General features: G+C 36.4%; 1 protein-coding gene across 3 annotated transcripts in view; it reads right to left on the reverse strand.

The window, feature by feature from the left end:
* Nucleotides 1–19,736, reverse strand: part of MED13 (mediator complex subunit 13) — a 105,352-nt gene that overhangs the window by 60,566 nt on the left and 25,050 nt on the right. For all 3 annotated transcript variants that reach the window (XR_006211279.1, XM_042966877.1, XM_042966878.1), the window contains exons 4-8: nt 12,830–12,975; nt 11,600–11,797; nt 9,774–9,968; nt 9,044–9,206; nt 8,743–8,853 (exon numbers count right to left, since the gene is read on the reverse strand). Coding sequence is in view for 2 of the 3 variants with exons in the window: in XM_042966877.1 (XP_042822811.1) it covers nt 8,743–8,853; nt 9,044–9,206; nt 9,774–9,968; nt 11,600–11,797; nt 12,830–12,975 (813 nt within the window). In the remaining variant the exon portion in view is untranslated. The remainder of the gene's footprint in view (nt 1–8,742; nt 8,854–9,043; nt 9,207–9,773; nt 9,969–11,599; nt 11,798–12,829; nt 12,976–19,736) is intronic.

Below are 19,736 nucleotides of genomic sequence, written 5' to 3' on the forward strand. Positions count from 1 at the left end.
GCATTAAAAAACAAGCAGTAGGTTATTCCAATGTAGGAATAATCCCTTCACTGATCATCCTCTCTTTGAGTACTTTCAATGACAAAGACCACATCGATTTATAAGGAACGGCATTCCGGCCATTGTCAAATAGCTCCAGTCGAAAAAAGAGAAAAATTATATATATATACATGCATATATATGTGTATGTATGCATGCATGTGTGTGTGTGTGTGTGTGTGTGTGTGTGTGTGTGTGTGTATGTATTTTTGGGGGTGCCTGGGTGGCTCAGTCGGTTGGGCATCTGACTTCGGCTCAGGCATGATCTCACAGTTTGTGAGTTCGAGCCCCGCATCCGGTTCTGTGCTGACAGCTCGGAGCCTGGAACCTGCTTCAGATTCTGTGTCTCCCTCTGTCTCTGCCCCTCCCCTGCTCGTGCTCTCTCTTTCTCGTTCTCTCTCAAAAACAAACATTAAAAACTAAAAATATAATTTATATATATATATATATATTTCGAGAGTGAGAGAGAGAAAAGAGAGGGAGAAAGTAGGGGAGGGGCAGAGAGAGAGAATCTTAAAACATCTTAAAAGCGGAGCTAGATCTCAGAACGTTGAGATCATGACCTGAGGTGAAACCACCAAGAGTCAGATGCTCAACTGCTCAACCTACTGAACCACCCAGGCACCCCAAAATAGTAATTTTAGATCAATCAAATTCAATAAAATGTTAAGATTTTTTCAAGTTTTTCAGTAAAAGAAGAGGTCTAGATGAAACAAATGTAGCAAGTAAATATGGATGGCTGATAGACAGGAGAGCACTGTCCAACTTTCTTACTTTTCTGCACATCTGAAATTTTTCACAGAATAAGATAGAACTAAAATGCAAAAAATAATAAAATGGAAATAATTGGAACAAGATTGAACTATCCCAAAGTCCTTCTCTGTTCCATAATGAATATAGGGATACAAAGATTAGCTTTAAACTTCATGGAAAGCAAATGAGATAAATGTTTGATTAATTAACAAAAGAATTAAAATAATTTCTCAGTCAGCTGTAAGAAAAAAAGAAGACAGTCAACAATAAAAGCAGGAAAGGGGAAGGAAAGCAAAATAGGGTGTGGGGGAAGCAGAATAAGAGGTAGGAATAGATAGGTATATTGTGACAGTTATTATTCATTTATTAATTATTCAAATATTTTAGTGTCTACTATGAAAGTCTTCAAAGTATGGTCCATGAACTCTTTCAGGGTTGTATGGGGTTCAAACCATCATAATAGCATAAGACATTATTTGCCTTTTTCATTATGTTGATATTTAACAATGTTACAAAAGCAACAGACAGTAAAATTTTTGGCAACAGATCATGATTCAAGGCAGTGGTACTATTAGTAGTAGTACTGTGTATTCTTTACCACTATACACTCATGTTTTTAAGGCCAATTTCACTTAAGAATGTCCTTCAAGAGGGGCGTCTGGGTGGCTCAGTTGGTTAAGCGTTCTGACTTCAGCTCAGGTCACGATCTCGCAGTTCGTGGGTTTGAGCCCCACATCGGGCCTGTGCTGACAGCTCAGAGTCTGGAGCCTGCTTCGGAGTCTGTGTATCCCTCCTCTATCTCTGCCCCTCCCCGTTCACACTGTCTCTCTCAAAAATAAAAAATAAAAACATTAAAAAAAAATTTTTTTAAAGAATGTCCTTCAAAAGACAGTAAAAATGATTTTTTATTAAGTTTCAATCTCTGCATACACAGCTATTTTTTTTTAATGTTTATTTTTGACAGGGAGACAGAGCGTGAGCAGGGGAGGGGCAGAGAGAGAGTGAGTCACAGAATCTGAAGCAGGCTCCAGGCTCTGAGCTGTCAGCACAGAGCCCGACGCGAGGCTTGAACTCATTAACCGCGAGATCATGACCTGGGCTGAAGTCAGACACTCAACTCACTGAGCCACCCAGGCACCCCTGCATACACAGCTTTTCATATTCTACCTAAAGAAACAGGAGGGGTGCCTGGCTGGCTGGGTCGGTAGAGCATGCAACTCTTGATCTCAGGGTCATGAGTTCAAGTTTCACATTGGGTATGTAGTTTACTTAAAAAAAAAAACTCAAAAGAAACAGAAAATACACATAAAGCATTTCTGCTACATATCATGTTTATTTTTAGTTTTGTTTTTGAGAGAGAGAGAGAGAGAGAGATCGATCATGAGCTGGGGAGGGACAGAGGATCCAAAGCAGCTCTGTACTGACAGCAAGAGAGCCCTATGCGGGGTTCAAACTCACAAACCGTGAGATCACAACCTTAGCCAAAGTTGGATGCTCAATCAACAAAGCCACTCAGGTGCCCCTCTGCTACATATTATAAAATAATGGCTGATTTATGGAAAAGGCTTTATATAAGTGAGTTGTAAGCTCAACTAGCCATTTTTTTCAAGGAACACTACTTTCATTTAGGGGGGCCTGGGTGGCTCAGTCGGTTAAGTGTCTGAATCTTGATTTTGACTCAGGTTGTGATCTCCCAGTTCGTTAGTTTGAGCCCTGCTCTGCGATCTGCGCTGACAATGGGGAGCCAGCTTGGGATTCTCTGTCTCCCTCTCTCTCTCTCTGCCCCTCCCCTGCTCATGCGCTGGCTCTCTCTCTCACAAAAGAAATAAACTTAAAAAAAAAAATGTGGTGCCTGGGTGGCTCAGTTGGTTGTGCATCCGACTTCAGCTCGGGTCATGATCTCACAGTTTGTGAGTTCGAGCCCCACACTGTGCTCTGTGCTGATAGCTCGGAGCCTGGGGCCTGCTTCAGATTCTGTGTCTCCCTCTCTCTCTGGCCCTCCCCCACTTGTGCCCTCTCTCTGTCTCTCAAAAATGAATAAATGTAAAAAAAAAAAAAAAAAAAAAAATTTTTTTTTTTTTTTAAATAACTATTGACTGATAAACCTTAGTTAACTAGATTTGGTTATTTGGCAGACTTGGTTATTTAGGTCTCAAAATGAACAAAATGAGTTTGTCATTTTAAGGAAGAATAATAAAATGTGAGCTTTTAAACAAGACTTTGAATTTGGAAAACTGTATCTGCTATAGTAAGCTTCACAGCTTCCCATACTGAAAAGATATTTCTGGTGAGATCACTGGTGATACTAATGAATGTGATTTTTTTTTTTTTTTTTTTTTACACTGTAAAACAAATGTGCCAACACTCAGGATCTGCATAATGCCATGAATTGGTATTTTCCAAATGATAAATGATGTTGCAAAATCATGTATAAGTAAAAGATCCATTAGTTATTATGCAGTACAAGGATTTAATTAATATGGCTTCAGATTACACGTGAGAACTAACCTTTAAGAAACTACCATTTGTCAAATTTTGGTGTAGTATCGAAGAGTATCCACAATTACCTGAAAAAGCTACTAAAATACCCTTCCCCTTTCCAACTGCATAGCTACATGAGGCTGGATTTTCTTCACGTACTTCAACTAAGACAATATACACAAAAGACTGACTACAGAGGCAGAGGAGAATCCAGATTATCTTCTATTAAGTTCAACATTGAAGAGATTTGCAAAACTGTACAACAGTGCCACTCTTCTAATTTTTGTTTTGGAAAATACAGTTGATTTCTATAAAAGTATTTTATTTATGTTAATATGTACTGGTCTTACTGTTATTTTTTCAATAAATTTAATAGAGCTTGGAGCACCTGGGTGGCTCAGTCAGTTGCATGTCTGACTTTGGCTCAGGTCATGATCTCGCTGGGTTTGTGAGTTTGAGCCCCACGTTGGGCTCTGTGCTGACAGCTCAGAGCCTGGAGCCTCCTTCAGATTCTGTGTCTCCTCCTGTCTCTGCCCCTCCCATGCTCATGCTCTGTCTCTCAATAATAAATAAACATTAAAAAAAATTTTTTTTAAATAATAAAATAAATAAATAAATTTAATAGAGCTTTAAAATGGCGGGGGGTGTGGGGAACCTGGGTGGCTCAGTTGGTTAAGCGTCCAACTTCAGTTCAGGTCATGATATCACAGTTTGTGAGTTCAAGCCCCCACATCGGGCTCTGTGCTGACAGCTCAGAGCCGAGAGCCTGCTTCGGATTCTGTGTCTCCCTCCCTCTCTGCCCCTCCCCTGCTCATGCTCTGTGTCTGTGTCTCAAAAATAAACAAAACATTAAAAAAACATTTTTCTTAATTTTTCTTTTTCCCTAAAACAGGGGCGCCTCAGTGGCTCTGTCGGTTAAGCATCTGACTTCAGCTCAGGTCATGATCTCAGAGTTCGTGGATTCAATCCTTGCATCAGGCTCTGTGCTGACAAATCAGAGCCTGGAGCCTGCTTCAGATTCTGTGTCTCCCTCTCTCTCTCTGTCCCTCCCCCACTTGCACTTTTTCAAAAATAAAAACATTAAAAAATTTTTTTTGATATTGCTAAAATAGATATTAGATATAATCCACATAAATAAAAGCACTTTGTGTCCTCAATAATTTTTGAGAGCACAGATGAGTGATGAGACCAAAGTTTAAGAATCAGTCCAGTTACACAAGGCATTAAGGAGAGATAGTATCTCCAATAATCTGAGGTGAACTATATTCCAAGTATATAAGAGATACGAAAAGCACACAGCCATAAATTCATTTACCTTTCTATAAGGGTAAGAAACTATTAATCTGGGACAAGAAACTATTAATTTGGGATATATACTAATAGTAGTGACTCTCTAAAATTTTGGTAACATTAAGTCACAGCCCCTTTCTTCTATATAGACCCTTTCCTTAAAGCTAGTCTGTTTTAGAGAGCAACTGAATTTCATAATAGAACTCAACCAATTTGGGGAATTGTCCTAAAAAAAAAAGTTGTGTTTTTAAAGCAAAATTCAAGATGATCTAAAGAATGATCCCTTTAGATTGTTTTCCTATTGATTAACTCCTAGTTTTTCAGGAAATTTATTTGGAATTTATTGTATTACTTTCTATTTATACAGCTTGCTAAATGCTTATTTTCTCAAGAACATTCTACCAGACTAAAGCTTAATTTCAATAAATGTGTAATATTTAATCTCATTAATAACTGAAAAATGCCAACTGAAGCAATCTTGTGCTTTTTGCTTACTATAAGAGCAAAATATAATTTTGAGGACAGTTTCTCAGATCAGTGAAAGCACAAGAAAAAACAGCACTCCTATATGTAAAAAGTGGGAGTAAAATGGTAGAATCTTCCTGAATTCACAGAAGGGTTTAAACAGCTCCCCCCCACCCCCCAGCTCTGTATCACACCACCCACCTCATTTTTTTCCTTCGTAGCCCTGCATCACTCCTAAATTTTTTTAAAAAATTAAATTTTTTTTTTTTTTTAAGTAATTATCTATCCCATTAATGTATAGGCTTCGTAATAGCAGGAGCCTTACTGACTAGTGTATCTGAGCCTAGGACATCTCCTATCATAGAATAAGTGTTTTAAAAAATCTAATAATTGATAAAGAAGTATTATTTTTATAAAAGTAAACACAAACAAACTTTTTGAAACAACCTATTTGTCCATCAAATCCAAATGATTAAAGACACCATGGGGTACCTTCCATTCAGTAAAATACCAAGAAAAATTTTTTTTTTTTTTAATGTTTATTTTTGAGAAAGACAGAGACAGAATGCAAGTGGGTTAGGGGCAGAGAGAGAGAGGGCGACACAGAATCCAAAGCAGGCTCCAGGCTCTGAGCTGTCAGCACAGAGCCCGACGTGGGGCTCCAATTCACAAGCTGTGAGATCATGACCTGAGCCGAAGTCGGATGCTCAACCGACTGAGCCACCCAGGGGCCCCAAGAAATTTTTAAAAATAATATGGCAGATCCACAAGTAACTAAAATGGAAAGACTGAAGGCACATTAAGTGAAAAAAATAAGCTGTCAAATACATCAGTATTATATTTGTGTGTTGAGAGGAAAAACACATACACATATAAAACTACAGAAAAAACACGGAAAGATAATACCTTATTGGCAAGTAGTCAATTCTAGGAAGAGGTAGTAGAGAGATTAAGAGTGGTCATGGGTAACTTCTGCTCTATTTAGAGGGTTTAGAGGGTTTCTATGACTTCTAGGACTAGAAGGACAGTAAGATGAAGATAGTATCTATCACCAGATCAAAGAAGCCTGGGATGCTGTTACAACATTAGTGGGATCTGCTCAGTGGACCACGGAAGAAGAGGCTATTAATGGGTCGCAGAACTGCTGCTGGAATTGACTCAAAAGAAGGGTGGGGAAATCTGCCAGCTTCTTTCCTCATTTCATGAACCAATCTTTTGTTAGTGCCTACCTTAGCCAAATCCAGAAAACAACTGGGCCTAGTCAAATCATCACTTTAAACTTATACAATGTTATTTGTCATTTATAGCTCAATAAAGCTGGGGGGAAAAAAAAACACCATGTAAAAAGCAAAGGAGCCTAGGAAATGTAATACCCTGCAATACAGAACAGAGTAGGGAAAAGGCAGGGATAGATCTGACAGCAAACTGGCTGACTAGCACAGTCAGTTATCAATGTGTGCCCTACTTCCTATATTCTGTGGCAGCAGATAATACATATGGTGGCTCAAAATCTACTTTAAGTCTTATTGAAGAATTAAATAAGAGAACCTGATTTGAGGGAAGTGGAGGGGAATTAGAAGTACGGAATACAATAGGGGGTGAGGGGTGGGGGTAAAAGATTAGAAACACTGTTACTTCCTAGAGGGGCAAATTTACCAAAACAAGTCATATGTATGGATTATATAAAATTTCATTATATCAATTCCCTCTATGCCTGGGAAGAATTTCTGGAAATATGAGACAAAGTTTTTAAGAAATAAAAGTTCAGCTCAGAGACCAAGAATTAAATTTATACTACCAATCAATATGCATTTTGAGTGTCTTCTTCTAAAATCATTTTTTAAAAAATGTGTATTTATTTTGAGAGTATGCATGTGCGAGTGGAGGAGGGGCTGAAAGAGAGAGAGAGAGAGAGAGAGAGAGAGAGAGAGAGAGAGAGAGAGAGAGAGAGAGAGAGAGAATCCCAAGCACACTCCACACTGTCAGCGCAGAGCCTGACACAGGGCTCAATCCCACGACCCTGAGATTAAGACCTGAGCCAAAATCAAGAGTTAGACGGTTAACTGACTGAGCCACCCAGGCAGGCATCCCATTCTAAAACCATTTTAGACAAATATACCTAAAACCCACATCTTTCAAAAAGAATAAAACAAAAGTCTAGGTTAGCAACTAAAAAAGAATTGCTGCTTGATAAAAATGCCAATATATGGAAAGAAAAGCCTAACTTCATTTAAGCACTTTACTGGTCTTAGACCAGAAATTGGCAAACTTTTCCTATAAAGGACCAGATGGCAAATATTTTAGGCTCCAGAGGCCATATAGTCTATGTTGCAACTACTCAATTCTGTGAAAGCAGCCATAGCTGACATGTAAATGAACAGGTGTGGCTCTGTTCCAATAAATCTTTATGGACATTAAAATCTGAATTTCATAGAAGTTTCACATGCACAAAATACTCTTTTTTTTTTTTTTCCATCTATTTAAAATGTAAAAGTCACTTTCAGCTCACAGGCCATATGAAAACAGGCAGTGAACCTAATGTGACCAATGGATCACAGTTTGCTGATCTCTGGTATCAGACAAATATGTGATGGAGCTCTACATTTTAAGACTAGGTTTGGGTCTTAAAACCACCCAAGTGGCTGTGGTATTTAACCATTTTAAACTGTTAAACAAGAGCTAATCTGTCCATATTTTTATTCCAACCTATCAGCAACAGAAACAAGTTTTTAACAAAGTTGTCAGACATTACACAGTCTCTAACCCAAAGAATCTATGTAAATACATTTAATCTACATAAAAACATACCAAAGCACTTCAGAGTCTGTCACAGTAATCACACAGAGCTAATATAAGAAAAACCTTGGCCCTAACATACAAGTATTCCATTCCTTTGGCTCACATCTGTGACAAAAGAGTGGCCAACTATTAGCTCACAAGTTCTGGTAAGGGATGCCAATGTCATTATTATTATCATTATTTTTTACAAGACTGCAAACGCATCTTTCATATTAGAATAAATTAATAAACTTTAGGCAATATAATCTGAAAGCCTCTGATAACCAAATCTCATCAAAGTTTCCAATATATAAATACAATTGCCAAAAGAATTCCAAGTTCATCCATTCTTCTACCAATCTTTAACCAATACAGTCTATTAGAAAGCTTGTACTTTTATAGTACAGCTTCAATCCCTTGCAGAATCGTTTTTTCTGATCTTATTTCAGCATTTCTTTCACATATAATTTGCCCAAAAGGATAAGAAATTTCTGCACAAAACCCAAAACCATATTTACTATAAAAAGGATCGCAGAAACTTTCATCTAGTGTATCATATATCATCTTTTTTATGAGAACCCATGGGAGAAATTTCTCCAGCCCAGTGCCATCTATGAACTCTTTTCAAGAGACTTCTGTGCTTTTACCTTATAGATACTATATATACCACAATCCAGTATAAAATTCTCTTTTATTTAGCTGTAAAACCAACCCTTCACAGTTCAGCTCTGGTAAGGACTATGGCATACATTTGTATGTACTTGCATAATCAGTTCCAAATTATTAAATTTTTTTCCCCTCAAATTTTCTTTTGAAAACAATCCTAACACACTATGTTTAGGTAAGCTAGCTAAAACTGAGATGTATTCAGTAGCATAAGAAGCTACAACACACAAATATATAGGCATCGATCAACTGGGGGGTTGGGGGTACTACCTCAAACAGCTGCAATTTGTTCTTTGTGTTGCTTCTACAAAATCCCAGGATGCTATTTTATCAGGTATCTCTTCTTCAGATAGACCACCTGATGAAGCTGAATATTTCCTCCTAAGATTTGAAATTATAAAATTCTTTAGAATTCATGAAGTTTCCCATAACCGTGAATTAAGCATTAAAATTGAATTTTTAAAGTTTTTAAATTAAAGCCGTACAAACGACTGTTTATACTTTAAACATCTTCTATTTATAAAGTAATTACCAACATGCAATTTTTAAACTTGAAAATGAAAACACATACTTGTTCTGTGCTCTGTTCATATTGCACTCTTGCCAAACTCTATCCACCACATGATTTGCTAATTTTCTGGGTATTTTCCCACCATGGTGGCTAGTACTATCAGAGTTGAAGCCATCAGATACTGAAGAAAATTTGACCCACTTCTGGGCTGACTGAGGATCAACTGAAAACAAACCAAAAAGAATAGGCTATAGGAGAATAAAAGTAGATTTAAAGTAACATTATTTGTGGGTTTTTTTTTTGTTTTTTACTTGTTAATTTGTGTTACAACATACTCCACTGTTATCTGGTAGGTCTACTTATATTTTGAAGCCAAAAAGCATGTTCCTTTATTTAAAACACAGAAAGCTAAAAATCTGAACAGAGGATGTAAACTTGATGGTAGTGTTATATCAGTGTTGACTTCCTGACTTTGAGGATTAAATGGTAGTTATATAGGACAGTGTTCCTACATTTGGGAAATACAGAGTACTTAGGCGTAATGGGGCATCATGTCTGTAGCTCATTCTCAAATGGTTCAGAAAAAGACCAATGATAATGAATGTATACATACAAAAAGGGTGATGGAACAAATGTTTACAGTTTGGGAATCTGAATGAGGGAGTTCTTTGTATTGTACATGCAAACTCTTCAGTAAGTCTCAAATTACTTCAAAACAATTTTTTAAATGTTGATGTATTCAAAATAACAGATATGTAACTAGTGCTAATCAAACAGATCAGTACAATACCTGTTTGGACTTCCTCAGGAGATGTAGGTGGTGTAAGAGTAACTGAAGACATAGCAGGATCTCTTGTGGAAGCAGGCACTTGGTGGACACCCAAGCAAGAAGCTGAACAATGAGAGGATCCCACAGAGCTAGGAGTGGGAATGTCTGACTGAGGGACTAGAACAAAGCATGCTGGGTAGATCATTCGGACACCAGCTGAAAGGCAAAAATAATAGGCAAGAAAATCAATTACCACTGTGATTGTAGTGGGATTAGTTTCACTCAAAAGTACTGTAATGGAAAAGTACATATGATTATATAATGTTTAAATAAAATTAAAATATATTTAATATATTTTTATAAACATATGCTCCTTTTGGCATAAAGTTTTTCTGGAATAAACCAGGAGAAGCTCTTAATACCTTCAATGGTTACCTTCAGTAACCTAGAAGAAACTTAGAAGAAAGCAGCTTTCTCTTTTCATTTTTGGATTTTCTAACCATGAGTATTACTTTTAAATCTTTACTTGCAAATCTGACAAATTATATTGTGTATTACTTTTAAAGAATTTTTAAGTTTAACAACAGGTAATCTGGGCACTCAATAATGGACCAGGGGCACATGGGAGGCTTGTTCAGTTAAGCTTCCAACTTTGGTTCAGGTCGTGATCTCATGGTTCATGAGTTCAAGCCCCATGTCAGGCTCTGCACTGACAGCACAGAGCCTGCTTTGGATTTTCTATCTCCTTTCTCTGTACCTCCCCCACTTGTTCTCACTCTCTCAAAAATAAACATTAAAAAAAGGAATTATGGGCCATCTTCTGCTTTCTTCTTTATATATCTCTTTTTATGAAAACCTAATATGTTTATGCTTTGTTTCTGGTTTTGTCACAACTACTCTGGCAGAAATGCATTTATTGAAATTCAATACTGGTATTCTTTTTATTTAAAAAACTCAAGGCAATTTTCATATACATAACATTCCCATAAGACTCCATTAAACACTGTTGCAAACTCTAATACTAATTATCTGCTCAATTATACATTCTCCACAACCTCCCATCTTTATCCCATTGTTAGGCTTGGCTGTGTGACCTGCATGCAATATAGACCAGACTCCAACAGAAGCTTAAAACAGAAGCAGCCTCTCTTTTTTTCTGCCCTTTGCCTCAAGATTAGCATGTCCCAAATATAGTTTATCTTGTTAATCTGGGTCCCTAAATGAGAAGACACAGGGTAGAGTCAATATGAAAAGAGTTGACCCGGGCAGAGCAGATCAAACCCACAAGTTCTTTAGGTACATTTTCTACCTTTTAAAAGTTATCAGAGGCAACAGTTTTAAGAAATGTGAAAATACTACATAACACAGGTTGTCAACTTTCCAGCTTCCAAATGTTATTTATTCACAATTATTTTCTTTGCAATGATAAGCTTTGCAAGCTTACCTCTAGGTGAAATATGTTTCCTTGCCCCAATGACTTTGGCATGGCAAAGTGACTAGTTCTGCCTAATGGAGTGTGAGCAAATGTAACATACATCATATCCTAGCAGAAGCTTTAAATACACTTACATGATACACTCAGTCCTTATTATTCCTCTGTTCTTGTAAGAACAGCATGTCCCAGATACTGGGTACTCATTGAACCTAGGTTGCAGAATGAGAAGATACAAGGAGCCAAACCACAACCAAGCTGCAGTCTTTATGTAATGTGAGGAGAAAATAAAGGAGAAATAAATGTTTAATGTTGAAAGCCACTGAGGTATATGAATTGTTTATTATTCAACAAAATCTAACTAATACATATAGTCACATATTTTTCCCTTAGAATTAATACTCAGAATCCATACCAACAAGAACTTCTACTGCAGCTAAAGAATCATCTTCCCAATCCATATCTTCCTGTTTTTCTTCAGACATCTCCTTTAAGCAAGATGAGATAGGATAGAACTGTTTCCATTCACCAATCAATTTTTTTGTAGCTGAATCAGACATCTTGAATGCTTGTCCTGTGAGTGTGCCATTTAGTCCAAATGGGCTTAAGATTACTAGAAACCCAAGAGACATGAAGTAAGTAACTAAAGACTGTTACACCAAATAAGATCACACAGAATAGTCTGACAAGTAATTGTGCAATTCTAAAAAAGAAAAGGAAACCCAAAATGATCATTCCAGAGAAAATTCACTGTATTTCATTATTGTGAAGATAAACCACAATATTGAATTTATTATAAAATCTTAAAATTTAGGGGTGCCTGGGTGGCTCAGTCGGTTGAGTGTCTGACTTCGGCTCAGGTCATGATCTCACGGTTCGTGAGTTTGAGCCCCGCATCAGGCTCTGTACTGACGGCTCGGAGCCTGGAGCCTGCTTCAGATTCTGTGTCTCCCTCTCTCTCTGCCCCTTCCCTGCTCGTGCTCTGTCTTTCTCTGTCTCTCAACAATGAATAAACGTTAAAAAAAAATTTTTTTAATTTTAAATCTTAAAATTTCGTTCACTCAAAAATCTCACATAGATAGAATTTCAACATGAGTTGGGGATATATGTACATCCTTCAACTTCTCTTGATTTCTACTAAGAAAGCAATTTGAGAAAACAAAATAATGTGTGTGTACACTTATTATGTTCTGCCATGTAAATTTTAAAAAAGGAAATACTAGGCTTAGAATTAAAACAAGAACACACTGCCAGTCCTTAAAAATAAATCAGCAATTGTGTATAAATATTATTAAAGTCCCTGTGTACCAACATTAAAAATGGCTTATGTGACTGCAAACAAAAGATGACCTTGAAAACATGAACATGTATATCTGCTAAATGCTATTTAAAAGAACACTTTAAAATATACTATCATTCATGCACAAAAATTTTTTCAAATAATATTTGTATTAAAAAACTTGCTTCATTGACTTGTTTTCACTGACTTAAAACTCTAATACGGAAGAAGAAAATAAACTACATTAGAATCATTGCTAGGCTAAAGATCAGGGGAATTCTCATTAATTCCAAAATTTAAGATTACCAACTATAATAAGAATTTTCCTGAGACAAATGAAATATCTAAGCCAATAAAATAATCTACCTTGAAATGGACTATTAGACTGTTGAGCAAGGGTGATATGCTCTTCACTAAGAAGGTATACAGGTTGATGTTGGTTAATTTCCACACTGGTACAAACATTGCTGTCTCCATGCAAGAAAAAGGTGAAAGAGCAGGACAAGTGTTCACTAATAAAGAAGAAAAAGTTATATTTTAGTGATGATTAATAGCCAAAAAATAAGTTAACTTGCTTTTCTTTATTAATAAGTTATACTACAAAAACGCACATTCTCTTTAACCCAGAAATTCTACTTCATCATCTGAAGGGGAGAAAAAAAACAAAACAAAAAAACATCACAGATATGAGCCAAGATTTAGTTTTAAGAAATGTTCTTCATAGCACTGTTTACAGTAGAAAGAACTAAATAAAGGAATCAGTAAACAAGTTAGGTACACCCACACATACCATTATAATATAGCCACCAAAATAAGTATAGGTGGAGTAAAAGGGGAGTGAGTTTAATGGAAAGGACAGGCTACCAAAATGGTATAATCTCAATTTTTTAAGAAAGGTTCCCTCGGTGAAAAAAAATCTAGGCGTGCAATAGAATTAAGGATGACCTAATTTTTATTTTTATTTTCTCTTCTATATGAGAAATTAAATACAACTATATTTTCTCATTTTTTTATTTCTGAAATTGGGCTGCATACCATTAGTCAAGCATTTAATGTACTGCCCTCCCCTGACCCCCAATGATAAGGTACTTTAAAGCCATGATGGGTCTCACAATTGAAGGCATCCTAGAATCAAAGTTATATGCAGAACATCTTATGATATTTAGATATGGCTGGTAAAATGAAAGTTCCCAAGAGGAAAGCACATGTATCCTTATGATAAAACTTAGAAAGGTCAAATGGCCCAGAAGAGGAGACTGTACATTAAGAAGAATCCACTTTTCTTATTTCTTCTCCGCACATTTATCTTAAGAATTTGTCTTAAAGAACTAGTTCTTTAAAATATAACCATTAATAAACTAAAAACCTGTTGTATATTTCTGTAAACCCTCTTGAATTATTTCTGGACAAGTCAAGGACACAATAAATTAAGTTATATTAAAAGTAATAATAGAGCTAAGAAAGTGGGAAAACAAAAAGTCAGAAGGAGGTGAAGAGTAACGCAGAGCTGATAATTTCTTCATTACACACACACACACACACACACACACACACACACACACACAATGGAGGCAAAAGATTGTCTGAAGCTGATAAAAATAGCAAGAAACTGAAATTTAAGCATATCACTCAAGTTAAAAAGATAACCAACAGAAAAACTGACAAAAATACAGCTAATAAAGCAAATCATCTTTCATGGTAAAGAATCAGATACTGTCTAAAGTTAGTTAATCAAGGCCTAGAGGTACAAGCATCGCTGGAATTATGGCAGTAACCACCAGAAGTAGTAAGCAAAAAAGTTAAAACACGAAAAATAGAAAACTAAACCTGGTTACTTCTAGGGAATTGTACTGTTTAAATTATATTAATTTTACCTTCTTAAAAATTATGAATTCTACAATGATTACTGTATCTTTCCCCACCCCAGTAGCTTCTGTTGCTTTTTTTTTAAAAAACAAATTTATTTTTGGAATAACTTTACGTTTACTGAAAAGCTGCAAAAGTATCACAAAGAGTTGTCATATACCCTTTACCCAGTTTGCCCTAAAGTTAAACATTTCACAGAATCATGCTACATTTGTCAAGCAGGTAATTAACACCAGTACATTAATTCCAGTCATTTTGGATTTTCCACTTATGGCATTTTTCCTTTTCAGGATCCAATCCAAGATACCACACTGCATTTAACCTCCCTCCCCTGCCTTACTGATAAAGCCAAACAGTTTTTTAACAGGAAATAAAAGTATCTGAACTATTTTAATAAATATATTAAGCTTGTTTCTCATCTGACTGAAAGACTAATCCTATTGGAACAGCTACTGCTTGAGTAATTACAAAGCCTACAGACATTTGCTTTGGCGTAAGAGTAAAATCTAAAATAATCACCAAGATAAGAGTCTTAACTAATAACTTTGAGAACTGTCCTTCCAAAGGCAGACCGTTGCTAATGCCCATTTAAAGTAAACTCAATTTTATTACTGCTTTCCAGCAGTATTTTCCAGCACTGGTAAGGTACCTATACTGTAAAACATACAAAAAACCTACCAAACATAAACCTAACTCCAAATGCTTAAAGCACCCACCCACATTCAAAAGAACTCTGCATTAAACTTAGTTTAATATTCAGATCTAAGCTACCAAGTGAAAGCAAGTATTATTCCTTTATTCAACAAATATTTTATGGCTAAGCACATGGCACTATGCTAAGCACACATTAAAGTTATGCTAAGTGCTATAAAAAAAGGTACAAGATGCTATGAGAATGTCTTAAGACCTAGATAATGAAAATAAACTTTAATTCCTATGCAGAAAAGAATCAACTTGGTACCCTGGGTAACAACATAAAAGTTATTCTTATGTTTCATGGTACCGATTTCTTCCCCAACCTCATCTCTTTACTAGTCTTCCTTTATAATACTTTCCCTTCTTCCTCAACTGGTCTCTCTGCAGTTCCTTAAATATACCAGGCCTTTATACCTACTGTTACTCAATCTGAAACACTCTACACATCTACATTCACCTTCATTAGGTTTTTTGTTCAGATACCTCATAGGTGCAATCTTCACTGACCACCCTACTTTAAACTGACCCACAATTCCTCTTCTGGGATTGATTTTGTTTGGCTAAGAAATCACAATCTAACGTGTTACACAGTTTATTTATTTCTTATAGTCGTCCCAGAACATAAGCTCTAAAGGAGGAAGAATTTGTCTCCTTTGTTCAATGTTGTATCCTCAGATTTCAGAATAGGTCCTTAACACATAGTAGGTATGCACTAAATACTATAGGATAAATTCTGTATCTGAGCTACTTATTTCTTTTTTAAAAATATTTATTTTGAGGGAGAGAAAGAGCACGTGAGGGAGGGGCAAGGAGAGATGGAGAGATAGAGAGATAGAATCCCAAGCAGGCTCCACACTGTCAGCACAGACGGACACAGGGCTCCAACTCACGAACCACAAGATCCTGACTTGAACCGAAATCAAGAGTCAGAGGCTTAACCGACTGAGACAGCCAGACATCTCCTGAACCACTCATTTCTAATCAAACATTCCTTTTCTTACCAAGTCTCTACCTATATAGCTGTCCAAGCCAGACATGTAAATCACACTAAACTTTTCTTTTTTCCTAAACTCCCTATAATTAACTAAACCATCAGCAATTCCTACTGATTCTATTTCTTTAAGTATCTATGATTTGTCAATTGTCTTTTTAAGGTCTGAATAACTATTAAAATCTCTAATTTATCTTTTCACTGCTGCCAGCAATCTTCCTAAAAATTAATTCTGATCACATAACTGGCAGGCTCAAAATCAATAGTTCCCCAATGCCTTAAGGACAGAAAACAACAACAAAAAAACACCTTAGCACAGCACTTTAGACCCTTCAGAATCTGATCCTTGCCTAACTCTCCAGGCAGAGGTATTTAATCCACTAAGAACCCCTCCTTTGTTTACCCCGAATTCCTCCCGACTTCTTCATCATTCTCCAACACTCCTTTAAACATTATCTCTGTGTTCCTATAATAGTCTATGCTTATCATAGTATTTATTGTAACACTACTATTACTTATTTAACTAATTGAATTCCTGCCATGTTGTAAATTCCTTGATAGAAAAACTGTAACTTTAATATTTGTAGAAAATTGAGTTATTGGTCCCAATTCTTCACTCCTCTTTCATTTCTTCAATCACAGTAAAAAACACTACATAAAATGTATCATCTTAACCATTTTTAAGTGTGCTGTTCAGTAATGTTAAATATATTCCTATCATTCTGAATTAGATCTCCAGAACTTTTCATTATGTAAATCTGAAATTACACCCATTAAACAACAATTCCCTCTTTTTACATCATCTCAGTCCCTGGCAATCACCATTCCACTTTCTGTTTCTACAAATTTGAGTACTTTTCTTTTTTTAAGAAGGCTCCACACGCAGAGTGAAGCCCAACGTGGGGCTTGAACTCATAACCCTGAGATCAAGACCTGAGCTGAGATCAAGAGTTGGACACTTAACCAAGCAAGCCACTCAGGCACCCAGAATTTGACTACTTTAGATCTACTTCATGTAAGTAGAGTCATACAGTTTTTGTCTTTGTGACTGGCTTTTTTCACTTAGCATTAATATCAAGGTTGATACATGGTGTAGCATGTGACAGGATTCCTTTCCTTTTACATGGTAAATAAAAATCCACTGTGTACATAACACATTTTGCTTAACCATTCATCCATCAATGGACATTTGGGTTGTTTCTACCTCTTGGCTATTGGGAAAAGCGCTGCTATGAACATGGGTGTGCAAATCTCTTCAAGATCCTGCTTTCCTGTAGTCATCAAGATAGTATGGTACTGGCACAAAAACAGACACATAGATTAATGGAACAAAATAGAAAACAAAAAATGGACCCAAACTATATGGTCAACTAATCTTCGGCAAAGCCAGAAAGAATATGCAATGGAAAAAAGACAGTCTCTTCAACAAAAGGTGTTGGGATTGGTGGACAACAACATACAGAAGAATGAAAATGGAACATTTTCTTACACCATACACAAAAATAAATTCAAAAGGGATGAAAGACCTAAATGTGAGACAGGAAACCATCAAAATCCTAGAGAACATAGGCAGCAACCTCTCTGACACTGGCCATAGCAATCTCTTACTAGACACATCTCCAGAGGCAAGCAACACAAAAGCAAAAATGAACTACTGGGACTTCATCAAGACAAAAAATCTTCTGCACAGTGAAGGAAACAATCAAAAAAACTAAAAGGTAACTGTTCAGAATGGGAGGAGATATTTGCAAACAATATATTGGATAAAGGGTTAGTATCCAAAATCTATAAAGAACTTATCAAACTCAACACCTAAAAAAAACAAATAATTCAGTTAAGAAATGGGCAGAACAGGGCACCTGGGTGGCTCAGTCAAACATCTGGCTTCGACTCAGGTCATGATCTCACAGTTCATGAGTTTGAGTCCCACATCAGAAGAGCTCGAGTCCCTCTTCAGGTGAGCCCTGCTTCGCTCTTTTTCATTCTTTCTCTCCACCCCCCTCCACCCAGGACTCTCATCTCTCTGCCCCTCACTCACTTGTGCTCTCAAAAAAAAGGAGGGGGGGGGTGCAGAACACATGAACAGACATTTTTCCATAAAAGACATACAGATGGCTAACAGACACATGAAGAGATGCTCACCATCACTCATCATTAGGGAAATACAAATCAAAACTACAATGAGGATCATCTCACACCTGTAAGAGTAGCTAAAACTAACAACACAGGAAACAACAGATGTTGGCAAGGATGCAGAGAAAGACAAACCCTCTTACACTACTGGTGGGAATGCATACTGGGGCAGCCACTCTGGAAAACAGTGTGGAGGTTCCTCAAAAAGTTAAAAATAGAACTATCCTACAATCTAGCAATGGCACTACTAGGTATCTACCCAACAGACACAAAAATACTAATTCAGAAGACACACCTCAATGTTTACAGCAGCATTATCAACAATAGCCAACTATGGAAAGAGCCCAAATAGCCATCTACTGATGAATGGATAAAGATATGGTTTATACATATATACAATGGAATATTACTCAGCCATGGAAAACAAGAATGAAACCTTGCCGTTTGCAATGATGTGGATGAAGCTAGAGTGTGTTATGCTAAGTGAACTAAGTCAAAGAAAAATACCATATGATTTCCCTCATGTAGAATTTAAGAAACAAAACAGGTGAACATAGGGGGAAAAAAAGAAAGGCAAAACATAAAACAGACTCAGCTACAGAGAATAAACTGAGGATTGCTAGAGGGGAAGTGGGTGGGGGAATGGGCTAAATGGGTGATGGGTATTAAAGAGGGCACTTGTCATGATGAGCAATGGGTGTTAAATGTGAGAAATCACTGAATTATACTCTTGAAACAAATATTACACTACATGTTAACTAGAATTTAAATAAAAACTTGAAAAAGAAAAAAGACAAGATCCTGCTTTCAATTCTCTTAGAAGTAGTATTACTGGATCATATAGTTCTATTCTTAATTTTTTGAGGAACCTCCATAAGGTTTTCCAGAGCAGTTGTAGCATTTTACAATCCCACCAAGAGTGCACCAAGGGTTCCTATTTCTCTACCCTCACTAACCTTTGTGATTTTTTTTTTAATAGTAGCCATCCTAGCAGATGTGAGGTGGTATCTCATTGTGGTTTTGACTTGCATTTCTTGGATTTGTAATGTTGACCATCTTTTTTTTTTTTTTTCAATATGCTTATTGACCCTCTGTATATCTTCAAAATGTCTTTTCAAGCCTTTTGCCCATTTTTAAATTGGGTTACTTAACTTTTTGTTGTTGAGTTGTAGTTCTTCATACATGCTGGATATTAATGCCTTAACGGATATATGATTTGCAAACATTTTCTCCCAATCCATAAATTGCCTTTTCACTGATTATGTCCACTGATGCACAAAGGTATTTAAGTTTGATATATTTCAGTTGTCTATGTTTGCTTTTGCTGCCTATGCTTTTGACGTCATAACCAGGAAATCATTAGCAAATCTGAAGTCATAAAGCTTTCTCCCTATTTTCTTCTACAAGTTTTATTGTTTTAGGTCTTATTTAGATTTTTAATCCATTTTGAGTTCATTTTTGTATGTAATGTAAGATAAAGGCCAACTTAATTCTTTTACCTGTGGATACTAAGTTGTCTCACTGCTCTTTTCCCCAGAGTGGTACTGCCACCCTTGCAAAGATCATTTGAATACATACATACAAGCT

The sequence above is a fragment of the Panthera tigris genome, chromosome E1 (assembly GCF_018350195.1).
Source record: "Panthera tigris isolate Pti1 chromosome E1, P.tigris_Pti1_mat1.1, whole genome shotgun sequence".
Taxonomy (NCBI): Eukaryota; Metazoa; Chordata; class Mammalia; order Carnivora; family Felidae; genus Panthera; species Panthera tigris.